Source organism: Dama dama, chromosome 12 (genome assembly GCF_033118175.1).
Source record: "Dama dama isolate Ldn47 chromosome 12, ASM3311817v1, whole genome shotgun sequence".
Classification (NCBI taxonomy): domain Eukaryota; kingdom Metazoa; phylum Chordata; class Mammalia; order Artiodactyla; family Cervidae; genus Dama; species Dama dama.
Window position 1 is genome coordinate 42,971,942 of NC_083692.1, and position 22,335 is coordinate 42,994,276.

A 22,335-nucleotide genomic window follows, 5' to 3' on the forward strand; every position below is an offset into this window, starting at 1 on the left:
ATAGACAAGGAGATTAGATTATTGAAGTAGTAAAGGCTAGAAATGATTGAATAGTACAAAGACATTAAGAATGCAAAGGTAGAGATAAAGAGGTAGAAACTGATGAATAAAGGGAAACAGCTTAGCAGAGAAGTCAAAGTTAGCCAGCTAGGATTTGGTCATAGTACTCCTCAAGGTATAGTGCTATGGTAATGAAAAATCGTTAAAAAGAGTAGTTATTTACCTCCGAATGTTAGTCACATGAAATTTGAAACATAATGAGAAAAGCTTTGTAAAGGGAGTAATTAGTTTTCAGGAGCTCTTTAAAAGAAAAAAATGAAAAACAGTATGTAAGCTAACAGTAGATACCACAAGGTCAAAATTATAAATAGAAACAAAAAGGAGACATGAAGAAAGCAATGTGTAATTTCTCCATTAGTCAAGGAAAAGAAATCTGGTGTTAACAAATGACCACCACGAAACAGAAGAAATAAAATGGCTCTATGATTTAGAAGTTGATCTTACAAGTTTTAAAAGGGGGGTGAGGTGAAAGAAAGGGTTGTTAACACTACAACTCTTTCCTTATGTAGCTATGGTAACAGAGGAGGTCTCCAGAAACAGGGAAAGGGCTTCAGACTGTCATAAACAATCTATACAAAGACTTGGTATAATGTTTTTCATGTAATCTAGCAAAATATTAAAAGTTTTACCAATAGGAATGCATATATTCAAGTAAAATGACACTTTTCAAAGACGATAAAACTTAGTCCACAAAGAAATTTAACATACACTTACAGTGTTGTAAAGTTCTTCCAGTCTAGGAATGGTAAGGAATTTATGCATGCTTACTCCATTTTCAATAAGAAGTTTTACAAATGCAACTCTATCCATTACAAGAGCATCAAGCATAGCTTGTTCCAAGGATCCAACCTAAAACAGCATCAAAATTAATAAATATGTTTCACACATTCTGATTATACAAAAAGTTCTAAATGCAGGTCCTTAGGATTTACACATATTTATTCCTGAACAGATTTAAAACAAAAAGATGCAAAATCGAGAAGGCTAGGACTTAAAACTATATAGGGAATAGAGAAACAGACCTATCTAGAGTAGTATTCCAAAAGGAACATTCTGCAGAAGATCAAGGGTTACAAGGGGGTGGAGGTATAAGAAAGAATCCATCATCAAGTAAATTTGGGGGAAAATACCTTAAAGCAATGATTTTTAGTGTTTAGGAAAGGTTTTTTAAGAGGAATCATTTTAATAATTAGGGGCTACAACTACATTTAGTGGACAGGGTCAAAAGACATCAGAAATCATGCAGTATGCCAGATAATCTCACTTATATCTCACACAACTTTCTATTATCCTGTTAGATTCTAACAAATGAAAATCCAATAACTGCTTTACATATAAATACAAAGTATTGTCACAGACTTTCTAAAAATACTACTGTATAAGTCAGACAAGATTATATTTAGTTTTCTTTAGAATTTTAACAGAAACCATTCACCATTAGAGAAAAATCACATCTCTAACAGCAACACAACATGCAGCACTGTAGTTGAATATAACACGTGTATCAGTATTTGTGGCACACCCCTGATGGCTCAGATGGTAAACAATCTGCCTGCAATGCAGGAGATCCAGGTTTGATCCCTGAGTCTAGAGGTGATAATGGCTACCCACTCCAGTATTCTTGCCTGGAGAATTCTGTGGACAGAGGAGCCTGGTGGGCTAAGGAGCCCAGAGGAGCCATGGGGTTGCAAACAATCAGATATGTCTGAGCGACTAACAATTTTTCAACACCTGTAATTGTTTACAGACTCTTTTACAGACTTCAACAGACTCTAAATCAAATACCCTAAAATTAATGGAGACACAAATAGAGAAATTTCACTGAGAATCATTATAAAATCCATTAAAAATAATATTAGTATATTTAATACTATTGTTACATTAGTATCTTAATAATATCCCATTGCTTCTGCATATTTTTAAATATTTTGGTATCATATAATAAAAAAACTCTGTGATGAAAATCAATACCAAATTATTAGCTTTTTTCACCTGTTGTTTTTTAATCTTATTCCGATTCTGTCTTCAGAAATTTACTATACGGAGGGAGGAGGTGGAAGGGAGGCTCTAGACAGAGGGAGTATATGTGTATTTGTAGCTGATTCACACTACTATGGAACAGAAATCAACAACATTGTAAAGCAATTATCCTCCAATTAAAAATAAATTTTACAAAAAGTTTACAACTATACAACCTCTTTACAGCAGCTTCTAGTACTATTTCTTCATCCAATCTATCATTGATTTCTATTATTTCACAAAGGGTATGGTCTCCAAATTCTTTTTAAGTATACAGACTAAATATTAATTAATGCCTTATACATGATGGATAGAAGATATTTTATGTGATTTTTTTCACCATTCAGTTCTAACTCATAACAAGGAATATATTTTGACATTGCACTTAAAAACAAGGCACAACTTATAAGAATATAACACTTATTCATTTTCTTATATATTAACAGTCTGTAACTTTTCATAGCATGTTATTCCTATTTTAGCTTAATATTACTTCCTACTTTCTCTTATCACATACAAATCTAATTTGCTATCAACTTAATCTAACATTAACAACATTTGCTCTATTGAAATATGTTTCTACTATAAATCATTTTCATTTCCCTATCTTCAATATAATTAGGGCATTATAGTATTTTTCAAAACAATTTGTATAGTAGGTATTTACTGAATTTCTTTTCCACATAATAAAAAAAGGTATAACAAAGTTTTTGTTTTAAAAAAGAAGTATTCTATACAATTGGGTTTATAATTATTGACCTAGAACAGTAACAAAGCCTGCCAAAATTTTCACACCTGAGAAAAAAAGGCTTAGTTTAAAAAAAAGTCTGTTTGTAAAACAGAATTTGTTTACATACTCAATGCATACTGAACTCCTAACAGAGGGGAAAAAGTAAAACAATTGTCCTGCAGACTACGTTCAGGGTGAAGAAGCATAAAATCGGGACTTCCCAGGTGGTTCAGTGGTAAAGATTCTGCCTGCCATTGCAGGAGATGAGGGAAACATAGGTTTGATCCCTAAGTCAGCAAGATCCTTTGGAGAACGGAATGGCAACTCACACTGGTATTCTTGCCTGGGAAATCCCAGGGATAGAGCAACCTGGAGGGTTTTAAGTCCATGGGGTCACAAAGAATCAGACAAGACTTAGTGATTAAGCATACAGCACAAGCATAAAATCAAACAGATGATACTATGTAGAACAAATCTTTGAGATAAAACAAATATAAAAAGAATGTAAAGGCTATGTTTAAGCCTTTATATCTGAGAAGATAAAAAAACCCAATGACATTATTCAAGGGAATGAAAGGGTGGTTTACTGTTGGAGTTTAACCACAGCTGATTAACATCAGTTTCTTCCTCTATAGTTTTGTAAGCGGGGAAGCAACTAAGTAATTTTTAATTATTATAGAGAAAATATATTCCCATGATCAAAAAAATCAAATACCATAAAATGATATGAATGAAACTGTCTCTCCTTTGCTCCTCATCTCTGCAGATACATCCCACATTAACAGTTTCCAGTAAAATTCCTGACCACACAGGACATATAGATATGTATGAATTTGCCACTTATAAACAGAATTTGCCACAATTAAGATCACACTATGCATACCGTCCTGCAATTTGCTGTTTACATTATGTATATAGAAAGGATCTAGCTCATCCTCTGTAAAGGCTAGATAGTGTTCCAAGATATGGATGAACATTTAATTTATCAAGTCTCCTACTGATTCAGACATTTAACAAAAATTTGTCAAGCACTTACTATACCATAGGCTGTGAAGACAGCAGTGAACAAAACTGAAAAAATATTCTTGCTTTCATAATTTACTTCCTAGGAGTACAGCAATAAACAAACAAATAGCTTTAATGCATTATGGATCAGGTGATAAATACTACAAAAAATGGCAGAGAAAAACATACAAAATGATGTCAAAGGGGACTGCTATTAAAAAAGGGTGAACAGTAAAAGCTAACTGAGGAGGAGACATTTCATCTGAAGCCAGAAAAATAAGAAGTTGCCAGCCCAGGTAGGCATCTAGGGGAATAATGTTCCAAACAAAGGAAACAGCAAGTACAAAACAGAGAGATCAGAAGCATTCTTGATATGTTCTAAGCACAACAGGGCCAACACGGCTACAAAACAGGGAGCAAAGGGAACAGTGCTAACAGGTAAGGTAAGAGCATAGACGATGAAAAGTAAAGACGATAAAAGTAAAGATGAAAAGTAAAGACAATGCTAAGCCTTACAAGATATCATAAGGACTCTGGATTGTGATCTGGGTAAATACAGTATGATACACTGCAAAACAAGAGATGAGAATGAGGAAACCAAACAGGATGCTACTAAAACAACACAACACAGAAGGGTGATAGTTGATTGGACCAGGATGATAAAGGTGGAAAATACATGAAAGATTTACCACAGAATTGTTTTAACAGAAAAGTTAAAAATTAAACTTTCTTGTCTCAGAAAGTGGGAAGCTGTTGTGCCATTTACTAAGATGGAGAAGACCGCAGAAGAAAGTGGTCTAAACATTCAAGAAAACACTATAGTGAGTTTTCTTGTACATAGAACACTTTCTCTTTTTCTTTTAATCTTTTAATCAATTTCACCCATTTTGCCCACCACCCACATCTGCCTTTGGCAACTACCAATTTGGTTTCTGTATCCATGAGCTTTTTTTTTTTTAATTCCACATATAGTCCTTATCATAAGAGAGATCAGACAGTATTTGTCTTTCTCTGACTTATTTCACTTAGCATAATGCCCTCAGGGTCCATCCATGCTGCAAATGTTAAGATTCCATCTCTCTTTTACAGCAGGGTAATATTCCTCTATACACACATACACACGATTTCTTAACCCTTTCATTTACTGATGGACACTTAAGAGTGTTTCCGTATTTTGACTGTTCAATCAGTGCTACAATAAACATGAAAGTGCAGGTATCTTTTTGTTCTTTTTCTTCAGCTAAATACCCAGAAGTAAAATTACTGGATATGGTAGCTCAATTATTTAATTTTTTGAGGAACCTCCATCATGATATTTTTCATAGTAGCTGCAACAACTGTGCATAAGCATTTCCCTTTCTCCACATCCTCATCAACACAGGTTATTTACCTTCTTTTAAAAATCTTTTTAATAATAGCTACTCTAACAGGTGTGATGTGATAGTTCACTGTGGTTTTGATATGCATTCCCCTAATGATTAATAATGCTGAGGATCTTTTCATGAACATATTGGCTATTTGCATGCCTTTGGAAAAATATCTATTCAGATTTTCTGTCCATTTTCAGTTGGGTTTTTAGGTTGATTTTTGTCTTTTGTTTTTGCTGTCCCTTATGTATTATGGATATTACTCACTTATCAGATCTATGATTTGTAAATACGTTCTTCCACTGAGCAGGCTGCCTTTTCAATTTGTTGATGGCTTCTTTTGTTGTGCAGAAGATTTTTAGTTTGAGGTAGTCTTAGCTGTTTTGGCTTTTAGGTTTTGTTTCTGGTGTGATTAAAAAAATCATCACTAAAATCTATGTCAAGGAGCTTACCACCTAGGTATTCTTCTACAAGTTTTATGGTTTCAAGTCTTCTATTTAAGTCTTTGATACATTTTGAATTGATTTTTGTTTGGGGATAAGACAGCGGTCAAGTTTCAGTTTTTTCATGCAACTGTCTAGTTTTCCTAAAACAAATAATTGAAAAACACTGTCCTTTCCTCTTTGTATAGTCTTGACTACTCTGACATAAATTAATTGACATAATATGTGCATGAGTTTATATCTGGGCTCTCTACTCTGCTCCATTGACCTATGTATCTATTTTTATGCCACCGTCATGTTTAAATTACTACAGCTTTGTGAAAAGTTTGAAGTCAGGGAGTATAATGCCTTCAGCTTTATTCTTCTTTCTCAAGATTCTTTCAGCTATTTAGGATCTTCAGTGGTTCTATACAAATTTTAGAATTGCTTCTTCTATTTCTGTGAAAAATGCCATTGGAACTTCGATGGGGACTGCACAGAATCTACAGATTGCTTTAAGTAGTGCAGATATTTTAGCAATATTGACTTCTATCAATTAGCATGAAATATCCATTCTTCAATTCCTTTCAGCAACATATTATAGTTTTTGGTATATACATTTTTCACTTCCTTGGCTGAATTTATTCCTAGGTTATTATTCTTTTTGATGCAACTGCAGATGAGATTTTCACACAATCAGTTCAGTCAGTTCAGTCGCTCAGTTGTGTCCAATTCTTTGTGACCCCATGAACTGTAGCATGCCAGGCTTACCTGTCCATCACCAACTCCCAGAGCCTACTCAAACTCATGTCCATTGAGTCAGTGACTCCATCCAACCATCTTATCCTCTGTCATCCCCTTCTTCCATCTTCAATCTTTCCCAGCATCAGGGTCTTTTCCAATGAGTTGGTTCTTCACATCAGGTGGCCAAAGTATTGGAGTTTCAGCTTCAACATCAGTCCTTCCAATAAATATTAAGGACTGATTTCCTTTAGGATGGACTGGTTGAATCTCCTTGCAGTCCAAGGGACTCTCAAGAGTCTTCTCCAACACCACAGCTCAAAAGCATCAATTCTTCGGCACTCAGCTTTCTTTATAGGCACATCCATACATGACTACCGGAAAAACCATAGCTTTGACTAGACAGATCTTTGTTGGCAAAGTAATGTCTCTGCTTTTTAATATGCTGTCTAGGTTGGTCATAACTTTTCTTCCAAGGAGCAAGCGTCTTTTAATTTCATGGCTGCAGCCACCATCTGCAGTGATTTTGGAGCTCAAGAAAATAAAGTCTGTCACTGTTTCCATTGTTTCCCTATCTATTTGCCGTGAAGTGATAGGACTGGATGTCATAATCTTAGTTTTCTGAATGTTCAATTTTAAGACAACTTTTTCACTCTCCTCTTTCAGTTTCATCAAGAGGCTCTCTAGCTCTTCTTTGCCTTCTGCCATAAGTGTGGTGTATTCTGCATTATCTGAGGTTATTGGTATTTCTCCTGGAAACCTTGATTCCAGCTTGTGCTTCATCCAGTCCAGCATTTCACACAATAGATTTATGCATATTGATTTTGTATCCTGCAACTTTGCTGAACTGACTAGTTCTAACAGTTTTTTGGTGAAGTCTTTAGGGTTTTCTACATACAGTATAATGTTATCAGCAAAGAGTGACAATTTTACTTCTTTTCCAATTACATGCCTTTTGTTACATTTTCTTGCCTAACTGCTATAGTGAGGGCTTCCAACACTATGCTCAATAAAAGCAGCAAGTGTTTTATTCCTTATCTTAGAGGAAAAGCTTTCAACTTTTCATCACTGAGCATGATGTTAGCTGTAGTTTTGTCACATATGTCTTTATTATATTGAAGTGCATTCTCTCCATACCTGCTCTGTTGAGTCTTTATCATAACCAGGTGTAGAATTATGTGAAATACTTTTTCTGCATCTATTGAACTGATTACACTATTTTTATCATTATCTTTTAAAAAATAATTTAATTTATTTCTGGCTGTGCTGGGTCATCACTATTTGCATCGGCTTTTCTTTAGTTTTGGCGAGTGGGGGCTACTCTCTGGTTGCAGTTTGTGAGCTTCTCATTGTGGTGACTCCTCTTGTTGAAGAGCACAGGCTCTAGGGAACGTCGGGCTTCAGCAGCTGTGGCACATGGGCTCAGTAGTTATGGTTCCAAGCTCGAAGGTACAATTCCATAGTCATGACGCATGGGTTTAGTTGTTCTAGAGCATGTGGGATCTTCCCAGGTCATAGATCGAACCTGTGTCTCTTGCACTGGCACTGAGCCACCCGGGAAGCCCTTACCACTCATTTTTTGTGATATATCATGCTGACTGATTTGTAGATGTCCAGAATAAATCCCACCTGATTATGGAATGTTGTTGAATTCACTTTTCTAAGATCTTCTCTCAAAAGTTGTTGTCTGAGCAGCTGGGTTCCATCAGTCTGAATCTGGACGCTAAAACACTCCCCCTTAGGGACACTAAAAGGTACTGGCACATTCTCAACTACTGGGAGCGAATAAAAATAAAATATGTTGCTTGAAGAGGCAGAAAGGTTTAAGAGAGAACAAAAAAGCTGGGGCAAAGTTGACTGACAAGGTTCATTCCCTACATAAGACCACATCTTCAACACTAGAAGAGCTGGGGGATTTCCCTGGTGGTCCAGTGATTAAGACGCCATGCTTCCAGTGGCGTGGGTTTGATTCCTGGGTAGGGAACTAAGATCCTGCACACACCACACGACCCCCCAAAAAAAAAAAAAAACTCACACAATTGAAAGAGATGGTTATTTCATCTACTGTACAGAAACCAGAACAGAGTCAAGTAAAAATAGAGAACTATTTTCCAAGTGGAAGAGTAAGAAAAATCAATGAAATGGAGGTAAGTAATTTACCTGAGAAAGAGTTCAAATTATTATAAAGATGCTTACCAAACTGTGGAGAAGAATGAACAAAGCAAGAACTTCAATGAAGAGATGGAAAATCTAGGACCGTATCAACCAGAAGTCAAAGAACTGAAGAATAAAAGACTGAACTGAAAAATACACTAACAGGGTTCAACAGCAGACTAGAGGAAGCGGAAGAAAGGATCAGTCAACTTGGAGATAAAGCAGTAGAATTCACCCAATCAGAGTAGCAAAAAAAATCTTTCAAAAAGTTAAGTTAGCTTAAGAAACTTATGGGACAATTATCAAATGGACTAACACATTTTAGGCTTCCCAGAAAAAGAGAGAGACAAAGGGGTAGAAATCATATTTGAAGAAATAATGACTGAAATGTCTCTAATCTCAGGAAGAAAACAGACATCCAGATACAGGAAGTTCAGAGAGTTCCAAATAAGGTGAACCTATAGAGACCTTCATAGAGATACATAACTGAAATGCCAAAAGTTAAAGACAAGGAGAGGATATTATAAGCAATAAGAGAAAAACAACTTGTAACACACAAGGGAATCTCCATAAGACTATCATAAGATTTTTCCGCAGAAACTCTGCAAGCTAGATGAGAGTGGCATGATATATTCAAAGAACTGAAAGAAAAAACTTCCAATGAAGAATACTCTAGACTTGGCAAAAATTCTTAATCTGAACTGAAGGAGAGAAAGACTTTTCCAAACTAGCAAAAAATAAAAGGGTCTATCACCACTAAACCAGGCTTTCAAGAAATGTTAAAGGGGCCTCTATTAAGCTGAAAAGAAAAGGTGGTACTTAGTAATAAGAAAACATATGAAAGAATAAATCTCAGTGGAAAGGTAAATATACAGTAATAGTGGTAAATTAATCACTTATGAAGTTAGAATAAAAGTAAAAGACAAAAGTAATAAAAAACAGCCACGATTACAGTAATTAGTTAAGAGAAACTCACACTAAAAAGATGTAAAATGTGACATGAAAAACAAAACAGGAAGGGTAGCATGAAAATGTTAAGATTTAGAATGGGATCAAAGAAGTGGTTATTAACATAAAACAAACTGTTAAGAGATATAAGTTATTATCTATAACTCTCCTCATAACCACAAAGCAAAATCCTATAGTAAATATGCAAAAGATAAAGAGAAAGGAATATAAACATATCATTAAAGAAAGTCATCAAAAACAAAAAAAAAAGAAAGTCATCAAACTACAAAAGGAGAGCAAGAGGAAAAAAAAGAAAGGAACAGAGAGGAATTACAAACACAACCAGAAACAGTTAACAAAATGTCAGAAAGTACATACTTAAAATAATTATTTTAAATGTAAATGGACTAAATTCAACAATTCAAAGACAAAGAGTAGCTAAATGAATAAAAATGTAAGACCCTATCTACATGCTGTCTATAACAGACTCATTTTAGATGTAAAGACACGCAAACAGACTGAAAGTAAAGAAATGGAAAAGGATATTCCATGCAAATGGAAACCAAACAAAAGCTTACCTATATCAGACAGAGGAGAGTTTAAAAAAAGACTGTAATAAGAAACAATGATGGATGGTACATAATGTTAAAGTGGTCAATTCAACAAGAAGATAAAACATTTGTAAATATTTTTGTACCTAACATGGGAGCACCTAAATGCATAAAGCAAATAGTAACAGACTTAAAGGGAGAAACAGACAGCAATACAAAGTAATAGTCACTTACATAAATGGACAGATCATTCAGATAGAAAATCAGTAAGAAATCATAAGCCTTAAATGACAAAATAGACCCAAGGATTTAAAACAGATAAACAGAAAGTTCCTTCCCAAAAGCAACAAATACACCTTCTTCTACAGTGTACACAGAAAATTTTATAGGACAGACAATGTTAAGCCACAAAACATGTCTTAGTAAGTTTAAGAAAACTGAAATCTTATCAAGCATCTTTTCTGGCCACAATGGTATGAAACTAGAAAGTAATCGCACCAAGAAAACTGGAAACTTTTAAAATGTGTAAAGATCAAACAACATACTACTCAATGACAAATGGGTCAAAGAAAAATCAAAATAGAAATAAAAAAATACCTTGAGACAAACAAAAATGAAAATATGACACAACAAAAATTTATGGTATATAGCAAAAGCAGTTCTAAAACAGAAGTTCATAGTGATAAAACAAAAAAAAGTCTCAAATAACATAACTTTATATTGCAAGAGACCAGAGCAGAAAAGAATAAATGATACTCAAAGTCAGCAGATGGAAGAAAGTAACAAAGATTAGACAGATATAAATGAAACATTGAAAAGACAACTATAATGAAACTAGAGCTAGTTCTTTGAAGATAAAATTGAAAGCACAAACATTTGGAACTTAAAAGATTTTGTATAGCAAAGGAAACCATAAACAAAAACAAAACAAAAAGGAAAATATCTGCAAAAAAAGCAACTGTGCATGCATGCTCCATTGTCTCTGACTCTGTGACCCTACAGACTACCAAGCTCCTCTGTCTGGGGTTGCCATTTTCTCCTTCAGGAGATCTTCTCAACCCAGGGATGGAACCTGCATCTCCTGCATTGGCAGGCAGATTCTTTACCACTGTGTCACCTGAAAAGCCAAATATTAGGGAAATGTGCATCAAAACTACAATAAAGTACCCCCTCAACCAGTCAGAATGGCCATCATCAAGAAATCTACCAATAAATGCTGGAGACAGTGTGAAGAAAAGGGAACCCTCTTGCACTGTTGGTGGTAATGTAAACTGATACAGCCATGATGGAGAATAGTATGGAGGTTCCTTAAAAAACTGAAAATAGAACTACCATATGATCAGCAATACCACTATTGGGCATATACTGAGAGAAAAAATCATAATTCAAACAGACATTTGTACCCCAATGTTGACTGCAGCATTATATGAAACAGCCAAGACATGGAAGCAACCTAAATGTCCATCGACAGATGAATGGATAAAGATGTGCTACATATATACGGTGAAGTATTACTCGGCCATAAAAAGGAATGAAACTAAAAAAAAAAAAAAAAAAGGAATGAAACTGGGTCATCTGTAGTAATGTGAATCACTACAGTCACTTCAGCATCAGTCCTTCCAATGAATATTCAGGACTGATCTCCTTTAGGATGGACTGGTTGGATCTCCTTGCAATCCAAGGGATTCTCAAGAGTCTTCTTCAACACCGCAGTTCAAAAGCATCAATTCTTCAGCACTCAGCTTTCTTTATAGTCCAACCCTCACATCCATACATGACCACTGGAAAAACCATAGCCTTGACTAGATGGACCTCTGTTGGCAAAGCAATGTCTCTGCTTTTCAATATGCTGTCTAGGTTGGTCATAACTTTCCTTCCAAGCAGTAAGCGTCTTTTAATTTCTTGGCTGCAATCACCATCTGCAGTGATTTTGGAACCCAGAAAAATAAAGTCAGCCACTGTTTCCACGGTTTCCCCATCTATTTGCCATGAAATGATGGGACCGGATGCCATGATCTTAGTCTTCTAAATGTTGAACTTTACACCAACTTTTTCAGTCTCCTCTTTCACTTTCATCAAGAGGCTCTTTAGTTCTTCTTCACCTTCTACCATAAGGGTGGTGTCATCTGCATATCTGAGGTTATTGGTATTTTTCCCAACAATCTTGATTCCAGCTTATGCTTCCTCCAGCCCAGCGTTTCTCATGATGTACTCTGCATGTAAGTTAAATAAGCAGGGTGACAATATACAGCCTTGACATACTCTTTTTCCTATTTGGAACCAGTCTGTTATTCCATGTCCAGTTCTAACTGTTGCTTCCTGACCTGCATACAGGTTTCTCAAGAGGCAGGTCAGATGGTCTGGTATTCTCATCTCTTTCAGAATTTTCCAGTTTATTGTGATCCACACAATCAAAGGTTTTGGCATAGTCAATAAAGCAGAAATAGATGTTCATCTGGAACTCTCTTGCTTTTTCGATGATCTAGCGGATGTTGGCAATTTGATCTCTGGTTCCTCTGCCTTTTCTAAAACCAGCTTGAACATCTGGAAGCTCATGGTTCACGTATTGCTGAAGCCTGGCTTGGAGAATTTTAAGCATTGCTTTACTAGCGTGTGAGATGAGTGCAATTGTGTGGTAGTTTGGGCATTCTTTGGCATTGCCTTTCTTTGGGATTGGAATGAAAACTGACCTTTTCCAGTCCTGTGGCCACTGCTGAGTTTTCCAAATTTGCTGGCATATTGAGTGCAGCACTTTCACAGCGTCATCTTTCAGGATTTGAAATAGCTCAACTGGTATTCCATCACCTCCACTAGCTTTGTTCATAGTGATGCTTTCTAAGGCCCACTTGACTTCACATTCCAGGATGTCTGGATCTAGGTGAGTGATCACACCATCGTGATTATCTGGGTCGTGAAGATCTTTTTTGTACAGTTATTCTGTGTATTCTTGCCACCTCTTCTTAATATCTTCTGCTTCTGTTAGGTCCCTACCTATATCTATATATCTATATCTATATATATATATACACACACGCACATATACATTATATAAGCAATCTATAAAACTGGTACAGATGAACCTATTTGCAGGGAGGAGTACAGGCACAAATGCAGAAAACAGACATGTGTGAATATAGAGGGGGAAGAGAAGGTGGGTCGAATTAGGAGTGTGGCACTGAAAAATATACATTACCATGTGTAAAAGAGATAGCTAGTGGGAAGTTGCTGTGTAATATGGGGAGCTCAGCTTGGAGCTCTGTGATGACCTAGAGGGATGGGATGGGGGAAGTGGGAGAGAGGCTCAAGAAGGAGGGGATATATGTGTGCACATGGCTAATTCTCTTTGTTGTACAGTTTCCACTGACACAACAGTGTAAAGTAATTATAATTCCAATAAAAAAAGAAATTGACAAGCCTTTAGCTAGACTCAAGAAGAGAAACAGAGAGGACTCAAATAAACAAAAAATGAAAGAGATGTTACAAATGATACCAGAGATATAAAGGAACATAAGAGGTTAACATAAAAATTATATGCCAAAAAACTGGACAACCTAGAAGAAACAGATCAATTCCTAGAAGCATAAACTTACCAAAACTGAATCATGATGAAATAGAAATCATGAACAGACTAATTAGGAATAAGGACCAGACAGCTTCACTGGTAAATTTTACCAAACATTCAAAGAATTAATACCAATCCTTCTCAAACTCTTCCAAATTTATCTTATGAGCCCAACATTACTCTGAGCCCAAAATCAGACAAGGATGCCACAAGAAAAGACAATTACAGGAAAACATTCCTAACAAACGTAAATGCAAGCTATAGAATTTTTAGAGATCTATATGAAATAACACAGTTTTTATCAAGAGGCAAATGAAACTTACTAAATTCTAAATGGATCTGGATGCTGCAGAATGTTTAGTTACAGTAATTTTGCACTTTTGACTGACAGGTAAAATGTCAAGTTAGGTCACAGTTTCAGCAAATACTGTGTTATAATTTAGCTTAATTACATTGTTTATATATATTATTTACATACCAGCCACTGCTGTCCATAAACAAATACATGATTTTTGGCGATGTCAACTCTATCCCATGCCAATGTAAGGATGAGCTGGTCAAACGCAGATGCATTAGTGCCTAATTGAACAAAGAAAACAGTTGACAAGTTCAATTAACTAATTTCAATTTTTTGGCAAGTACATTTTTGTGCAAATGTTTAATAGGATGAATTTATAAAAGTCAAACTGGGGGTACTCTTTTGCCCTCTTCTGATGCCTATGTCAGAAGCTTTCTCTATCTCCTTTATACTTTAATAAAACTTTATTACACAAAAGCTCTGAGCGATCCAGCCTCGTCTCTGGCCCCGGATTGAATTCACCTCCTCCGGAGGCCAAGAATCCTGCGTCTCATCATTCAGCAACAACCTTTCATCTTGGGGGCTCGTCCGGGATCCTTCAGGACAAGATGGGAACTAACAATTCCAGCCTCACTCCTTTGAACTGTATCCTGAAAAACTGGGATAGATTTGATCCCCAGGGCTTAAAGAAGACACACCTGGTCTTCCTAAGTGATACTGCATGGCCGCGGTACCCACTGGAGGACAGCGAACGGTGGCCAGTTGGAGGATGGGCCTGACAATCTATGTGAGCCTACTTCTGCTGACTCCAGAAATCCTGAGTCTGCCGTTTGATCCTCAAGACAATGCCTTCCTGTCCTGGGCTCACTCCTATGCTGCATTCCACAATCGGTCTAACTGCTGGGTCTGCGGAGCACTCCCCTCTTCATCAGTGGAAGGCGTCCCATGGTGGACATCTCCACTTCAAGGAAAGGACTTTCTCCAAGTCTGCAAATACCTTCAACAACCGCATGTGATACCTCTTCTTAAACTGATGACATCTAACAACCTTAAGATGGACTGATGTAACTATGGACATAATGTGACTTTTCATTTTGATTTTAACTTGGTTTAATGACTATTTTGCCTTACATCTGTAACCTGTATAATGGGGTTTTCTAACCGTCTAAAAGCTTTTAATTTACAAATAGTTGTCCGAGCTCCTATGAGTGCCACAGCCTCCTCCAACTATTACTTGGAGCCCCTGGATCAGACATCCTCACTATGAGGATTAGGAGAATATGCTGCCTCACCAATTTAGGGACAATGCCCCTTGTCAGCTCGGAAGCAGTTATGGAATGAGAATGACACCCCTTTTCCCTAGGCAACATAATTCTCCTAAAAGAAAAGGGGGGAGGGGGTAGTCTTTCACCCCCTTCTGATGCCTATGTCAGAAGCTTTCTCTGTCTCCTTTATACTTTAATAAAACTTTATTACACAAAAGCTCTGAGCGATCCAGCCTCGTCTCTGGCCCCAGATTGAATTCATCTCCTCCAGAGGCCAAGAATCCTGCGTCTCATCGTTCAGCAACCACCTTTCATCTTGGGGGCTCGTCTGGGATCCTTCAGGACAAGATGGGCCTGATAATCTATGTGAGCCTACTTCTGCTGACTCCAAAAATCCTGAGTCTGCCGTTTGATCCTCAAGACAACGCCTTCCTGTCCTGGGCTCACTCCTATGCTTCATTCCACAATCGGTCTAACTGCTGGGTCTGCGGAGCACTCCCCTCTTCATCCGTGAAAGGCGTCCCATGGTGGACATCTGCACTTCAAGGAAAGGACTTTCTCCAAGTCTGCAAATACCTTCAACAATCGCATGTGATGCCTCTTCTTAAACTGATGACATCTAACAACCTTAAGATGGACTGTAACTATGGACATAATGTGACTTTTCATTTTGATTTTAACTTGGTTTAATGACTATTTTGCCTTACATCTGTAACCTGTATAATGGGGTTTTCTAACCATCTAAAAGCTTTTAATTTACAAATAGTTGTCCGAGCTCCTATGAGTGCCACAGCCTCCTCCATTACTTGGGGCCCCTGGATCAGACATCCTCACTATGAGGATTAGGAGAATATGTTGCCTCACCAATTTAGGGACAACGCCCCTTGTCAGCTCGGAAGCAGTTGTGGAATGAGAATGATGCCCCTTTTCCCTAGGCAACATGATTCTCCTAAAAGAAAAGGGGGGAATGAGAGAGTCATTTCCTAGGCAGGTTGATAAGAAGTCTAGGGGTCCCCAAGGAGAGAGAGGTCTGGGATATTCAAGGAGGAAGAAAGGACAAACTTTTTTACTTTTTTTCCTCTACATTCCTTAGGATTATAAAACAATAATGTATCCTGCCTGAGGACAGTCTTTGGATTAAACCCTGTGACTAATTCTGTTATTTTAAAACATAAGTTATGGGAGTAGGTCTGGTCTTTACAAGGATGTATCCTGCCTGAGGACAATCTTTGTATTAAACCTTCTGGCCAACTCTGTTATCTTAAAATGTAAATTATGGGAGTAGGTCTGGGGAGGTCTTTGCAACCTCCAGACATTCTTTGGATTCATTGGAGAGTATATAACTCCATTGCTAACACTAGCAAACGGGTACTCTTTTGCCCCCTTCTGATGCCTATGTCAGAAGCTTTCTCTATCTCCTTTATACTTCAATAAAACTTTATTACACAAAAGCTCTGAGCGATCCAGCCTCGTCTCTGGCCCTGGATTGAATTCATCTCCTCCGGAGGCCAAGAATCCTGAGTCTCATCGTTCAGCAACAACCTTTCAATAATACACATGTTTTGATGCTCTTCTCTCAGATCATGCCATCCTCGACTTCTCCCATAGAGTCCAAACGTCTGTTCTATACATCTGTGTCTCTTTTTCTGTCTAGTATATAGGGTTGTCATTACCATCCTTCTAAGATCCATATATATGTGTTAGTATACTGTATTGGTGTTTATCTTTCTGGCTTACTTCACTCTGTATAATGAACTCCAGTTTTATTCATCTCATTAGAACTGATGCAAGTGAATTCTTTTTAATGGCTGAGTAATATTCCATTGTGTATATGTACCACAGCTTCCTTATCCATTCGTCTGCTCATGGGCATCTAGGTTGCTTCCATGTCCTGGCTACTATAAACATTGCTTTAATGAACAAAAAATTTAAAAAAAAAAAAAGAAAAGAAAAGGGGGGAATGAGAGAGTCATTTCCTAGACAGGTTGATAAGAAGTCTAGGGGTCCCCAAGGAGAGAGAGGTCTGGGATATTCAAGGAGGAAGAAAGGACAAACTTTTTTACTTTTTTTCCTCTACATTCTTTAGGTTTATGTAACAATAATGTATCCTGCCTGAGGACAGTCTTTGGATTAAACCCTCTGGCTAATTCTGTTATCTTAAAACATAAATTATGGGAGTAGGTCTGGTCTTTACAAGGATGTATCCTGCCTGAGGACGATCTTTGTATTAAACCTTCTGGCCAACTCTGTTATCTTAAAATGTAAATTATGGGAGTAGGTCTGGTGAGGTCTTTACAACCTCCAGACATTCTTTGGATTCATTGAAGAGTATATAACTCCATTGCTAACACTAGCAAAGGGGGTACTCTTTTGCCCCCTTCTGATGCCTATGTCAGAAGCTTTCTCTATCTCCTTTATACTTTAATAAAACTTTATTACACACACACACACAACCAAAAAGAAGTCAAACTGCTGTGTAGAAGGATATATAAAGTTTTGGATACACTGCCAAAATAAATTCCAGAAATGTTATACCATCCATCAGGAGTATACAAATACCCAGTAGGAGGATAAAAACCTTCCCCCCCCAACCCCCAATTAATAGGGTTTTCTTTAACATCTTTCTATCATTTCCAAATTTCCGCTAATATCTATTACATAAATTCTGACTCATTTTTCCATGGATTATTCATCTGCTTATCACTAATTTTTTAAACCTTCTAGTGATCTTTCCACATTCCTATTCTTAGTTATCTCAACTATAAAATGAGGAAAACAGGAAATCTGACTCTTAGGGCTGTTGCAAGAGTAAACAACATAAACTACTAAAGCATAGTAGCTAGTTACAGAAAGAATATAGCAAATATTAGTGCTCTCTTTGTATTTTTTATACTTATGAAATCACATTCATTGACCTTTCCCTTTATGGTTTCTAGGCTTCCTATTACTTATGATCTTTATTCTTAGATGATGTAAACATGCTATATTTATTATAGTATTTTTAAAATATTTGCTCTATTGGCAATTTATTATGGCCTAACATTTGCAAAATTCTTGTGAATGGTAAGACAACACCCTCTTGCTCTGCTTCTGCTACCTCATTCCATACTGTCAGGTATTTAGATGGAACATTTTAGTTTCTAATTTTTGAAAAGATTTCGCACTATAAACTATTTATCATTTGGATGCCTTTGGAAAGATAATGAGAGAAAAACAGTTCAAGTGAATGTATAATAACCCCTCAGTCCTAGAAGATACAAGTTTTCTTTCCAAACTTTCCTTCCTAATAAAATTCGCAAATTTAAGAATGCTATCTTTAATTTCCATCAACTAATACCTTATACTTTTAAACACTTATTTTTCAGCCAATTAAAAATGTGACACATTTTATACATCCTTAACAAGATAACAGGCTTAATGGCATAAATCCTAGTTTGAACTTTTAAAAAAATTATATAATATAAAGACAAAAGCGAATTTACTGTCACAGAAAGTGAATGCTATGTCTTTTACAAAGAAAAATTACTGAAAGTTTTAATTCTCAAATTAAAAAACCTAACTTATATAAAAAGACTGCAAATGAAAGACCTAACAAATACATTTTAAACCTTACCTTTAAGCAGTGCAGTAAGTATTGCTACATCTATATCTTGATGTTCATCTGATCCAATGTGGAAAACAGTGATCTATTTAAAGATTAATCCATAATATTATGCATTTACATTTTAAAAGCTAAGGCATAAAGCAAATAAATCACACACAAATCACAAAGTAATTTCAAACTACACGGCATATACAATTTTGGGGGGGTCGGAAATAATTTCATTATAATAAAAAACCCAGAAAATTAAGAATCTGTACCATTTACCAAATAAAATTCAAGTATTTTCAAACCTTTAATATTTTTCTAACTGAGAATTCTCCCTACAGTCCAGTGGTTAGGACTCCATGGTTTCATGGCCAAGGGCCTGGGTTCAATTCCTGGTTGGGAAACTAAGATCCCACAAGCCACAGAGGTGGCCAAAAATTAATTTTTTTAAAAGTATTACTCTAGAGTGTGCTTTGAATGAAATAAAAAGGCTTATTCTGATGAAATCTACTTACGAGCTCCTTTCTTTTCATACATTCCATTAGTGTTTGAAATAAATGAACTGCTTCACTCTGGCCAAAGTTAAATGTTTTTTTGATAGTTGAAATAATATCGGGCTCTGCTGCATCAGGAAGATTCCTGAAATAAGAGGAAACACAACTTAATCCACTGATTTCAAATTCCATAATTTGAAGAATCTCATATCATCAAGTACTGGTGGAGGGGCAAGACATTTAAAGATACTGTATTAAGTACTTGGAAAAAAAAATTAAATACTCGACCGTGAGTGAAATCTGCTTCATTGGACTCCCACTACAAATCACAAGGGTGAAAAACAGAAAATGGAGCAATTTTTCTCTGAATTATTTCCAACTTTTTTTTACAAGGCATGTGTTAACATTATCAGTACTCACATTCTATAAGATTTTGTATAATTTTAAGATATTATGATGTGTAAAGCAGTATTTCACCAAAATGTGTTAGATATCAGCACATTTGCATTTTTCTTTTTCTCAATGTGGAATATATTTACATGGCTCAAAAGTTTGATATAAAATATAAAAATGTGAAAATTCATAGTGGAAGTGTCCTTTTCACTGTCTTCCATCAGTCCGTTCCATCTCAACTGCTCTCAAGAAACACTATTACTTTGTGTAACTTTCCAGGATCTCTTTCCATACACACAATTATTATTCTGCTTTTCTCCCACATAAAAGGCACCATAATATATGTTACTGTACATGTTCCTTTTTCCACAACTATATTTTGTTAAATCTTCTCAAGTCTACTAAACAGATTAAAACCATACATAACTGCAAACTATTCCACTGTGCAAATGTACCATGTTATTTATCTAGTCCCCTTGATATATGCTCTATGTTGTTCCAATCTTTTATTATTACAAACCACACTGTAATGCCTAACTTTATGTAAGTTACTTCACATGTGTACATTTGTAGGAAAATTACCAGAAATAAAACTATCAAGTCAAAAGATATGTGCCTCTGTATATTTAACAGATATTGCAAAACTGTCCACAAGAAAGACTGTTATATTTTAATTCATTCTAATAATGTGTCAGATAGGCCTTTTCCTCAACCCTTAGGAAGGTATTTTCAAGTTCATAAAACACCAAAATTAATTTAATATTCTAGAAGTCACAAGCCTCTTTATGCAAGGGTGCTCAGTTGTGTCCTACCCTTTACGACCCCATGGACGGTAGCCCATCAGGCTCCTCTATCCACGGAATTTTCCAGGCAAGAATACTGGAGTGGGTTGTCATTTCCTACTCCAGACCCAGGGATCAAACCTGCATGTCGTTCGTCTCCTGAACTGGCAGGCAGATTCTTTACCACTCCACTACCTAGGAAGCCCCCACAGCCCTCTTTACGTGAAATTATTAAAAATATGTTGTAATCATACACTTACCCTCCTTCTTCTGTTTGCTTATGAATATATGCTAGTAGATCTGCAGCTCTGCCTGTTCCTTCACATACGACGACTGGAACAGGAGGACTTTCCTGAAGGTATTCTAAAACTGTGAGGATAACATTTGGCCCACCCTCAAATATAAGTGCCACCACAGGAACACCTTGACCAATTCCTTAAAAAAGTAAAAGGATTAATTATGATATCAGGCAAAATTCAATAATTTAATCTTTTTTTCTCAATCAGAAACAATAAAAAGCCAAAATAAAATTTCTTAAAAGACTGTGTTGAATTAAAGTACTCAACATGACACTACTCTGATATAAATAAAATACTAAAAAAATTACACTGACTTTTAAGTCTGTTCTAAATAACAAAATTAGAAAATTCAATATATAACAAGGCACACACTGGAACATATATTCACTGAAAAGCAATAACTATTTTGCATATTTCACTACTTTAACTCTTGATTAGAAATTAAAACACCAAGTTGGTTTTCAGTTTGCTTTTAATATGGCATGAGTTGAACTTCCAATGTTTCTATTTTTAATCACTTTTTGATTCCAAATGTATTGAGCCATTAGTATAGAAATTAATGACAGAATCAGGATTACATAAACAGAACAGATTAATAAAATCCAAGACCTCCATAAGAGTAACAGAAAAAAAATTTAGTGAATACCTTGCTTAGTGAATACCTAGTGAAAAAATCCAAAATATAGGTATTTGCAAAGTTCTAAAACATTCCTAAGTTTTAGGAGATGCTATGACTCCATCATAATCTGAAAATACTATTCTGTAATTTTTGTACTTATATTTCACTTCATCACACAGCTCACTTTGGTGTCCTAAAATTATAAAATCTCTTCTTTTTGAAATAAAAATATAGATGTTGAACCAGAAAGCTTGACCATGGCTGGAAAAGAAGGTGTGTGTCAAGAATACTAACTTTTAAGACATATTTACCAAAGAGTGATACCTATTTGTGTTATCAACTTTAAGTAAAGTGATTCTTATTTCACAATAAAGTATATTTTTCCTCTTCAGTCCTGAACTTCAAAGTCATGTACTGGAATATATCATACATTAAGAATATTTCTGAATTTCTTGAGATGCAAAGGGATTACAGGAGCAACAAAGCTTCCAATGAACTTTTGTGGCTTGGCCTTGATATTTGAGTATCCTGTTTAATCTCAAACTTCCTTTCCTAGGTCATATTTTGTGTAAGGTCAGTTACTCTTTGTTGTTTTGTATGTCATCCTGCTACTAAGGAAATGAGGACTTAAAGAACATTCTACCTTTCATAGAATGCTGCTAGCAATTAATACAGCCCAAAATAATTTTAACAACAAATTTATAAATGCCCTTACTAGCATGAATTCTTTGCTGATTAACAGTTTTTTCAAGTTCTCTTCTAAGTCTGACTTCTGCTCCATACTTTCCAACAGTGCCATCATCCACCAATATGAAATGGGAATGCAGATTATTCAGAACATTCAATTTGCTCAGAGGGTTCAACAAAGTTTGGTAAGGAGCAACCACCTAAACAATAGCAAACATGAGAGTTAGTGGGTAGGATTAAATATAACATAAAGTAAAAACAAATTTTGAAATACCTGTAAAGGCAAAAATACAAAATATAAAAAAGAATGTATCAAAAAGCATGCGCTTTTAAGCAGCTGAAAATTATAT

General features: G+C 35.8%; 1 protein-coding gene across 1 annotated transcript in view; it reads right to left on the reverse strand.

The window, feature by feature from the left end:
• Window positions 1-22,335, reverse strand: part of TRPM7 (transient receptor potential cation channel subfamily M member 7) — a 104,217-nt gene that overhangs the window by 53,777 nt on the left and 28,105 nt on the right. Inside the window, exons 7-12 of the mRNA XM_061157140.1 lie at window positions 22,014-22,185; window positions 20,641-20,815; window positions 19,227-19,350; window positions 18,736-18,808; window positions 14,038-14,138; window positions 775-909 (exon numbers count right to left, since the gene is read on the reverse strand). Of these exons, the coding sequence (XP_061013123.1) occupies window positions 775-909; window positions 14,038-14,138; window positions 18,736-18,808; window positions 19,227-19,350; window positions 20,641-20,815; window positions 22,014-22,185 (780 nt within the window). The remainder of the gene's footprint in view (window positions 1-774; window positions 910-14,037; window positions 14,139-18,735; window positions 18,809-19,226; window positions 19,351-20,640; window positions 20,816-22,013; window positions 22,186-22,335) is intronic.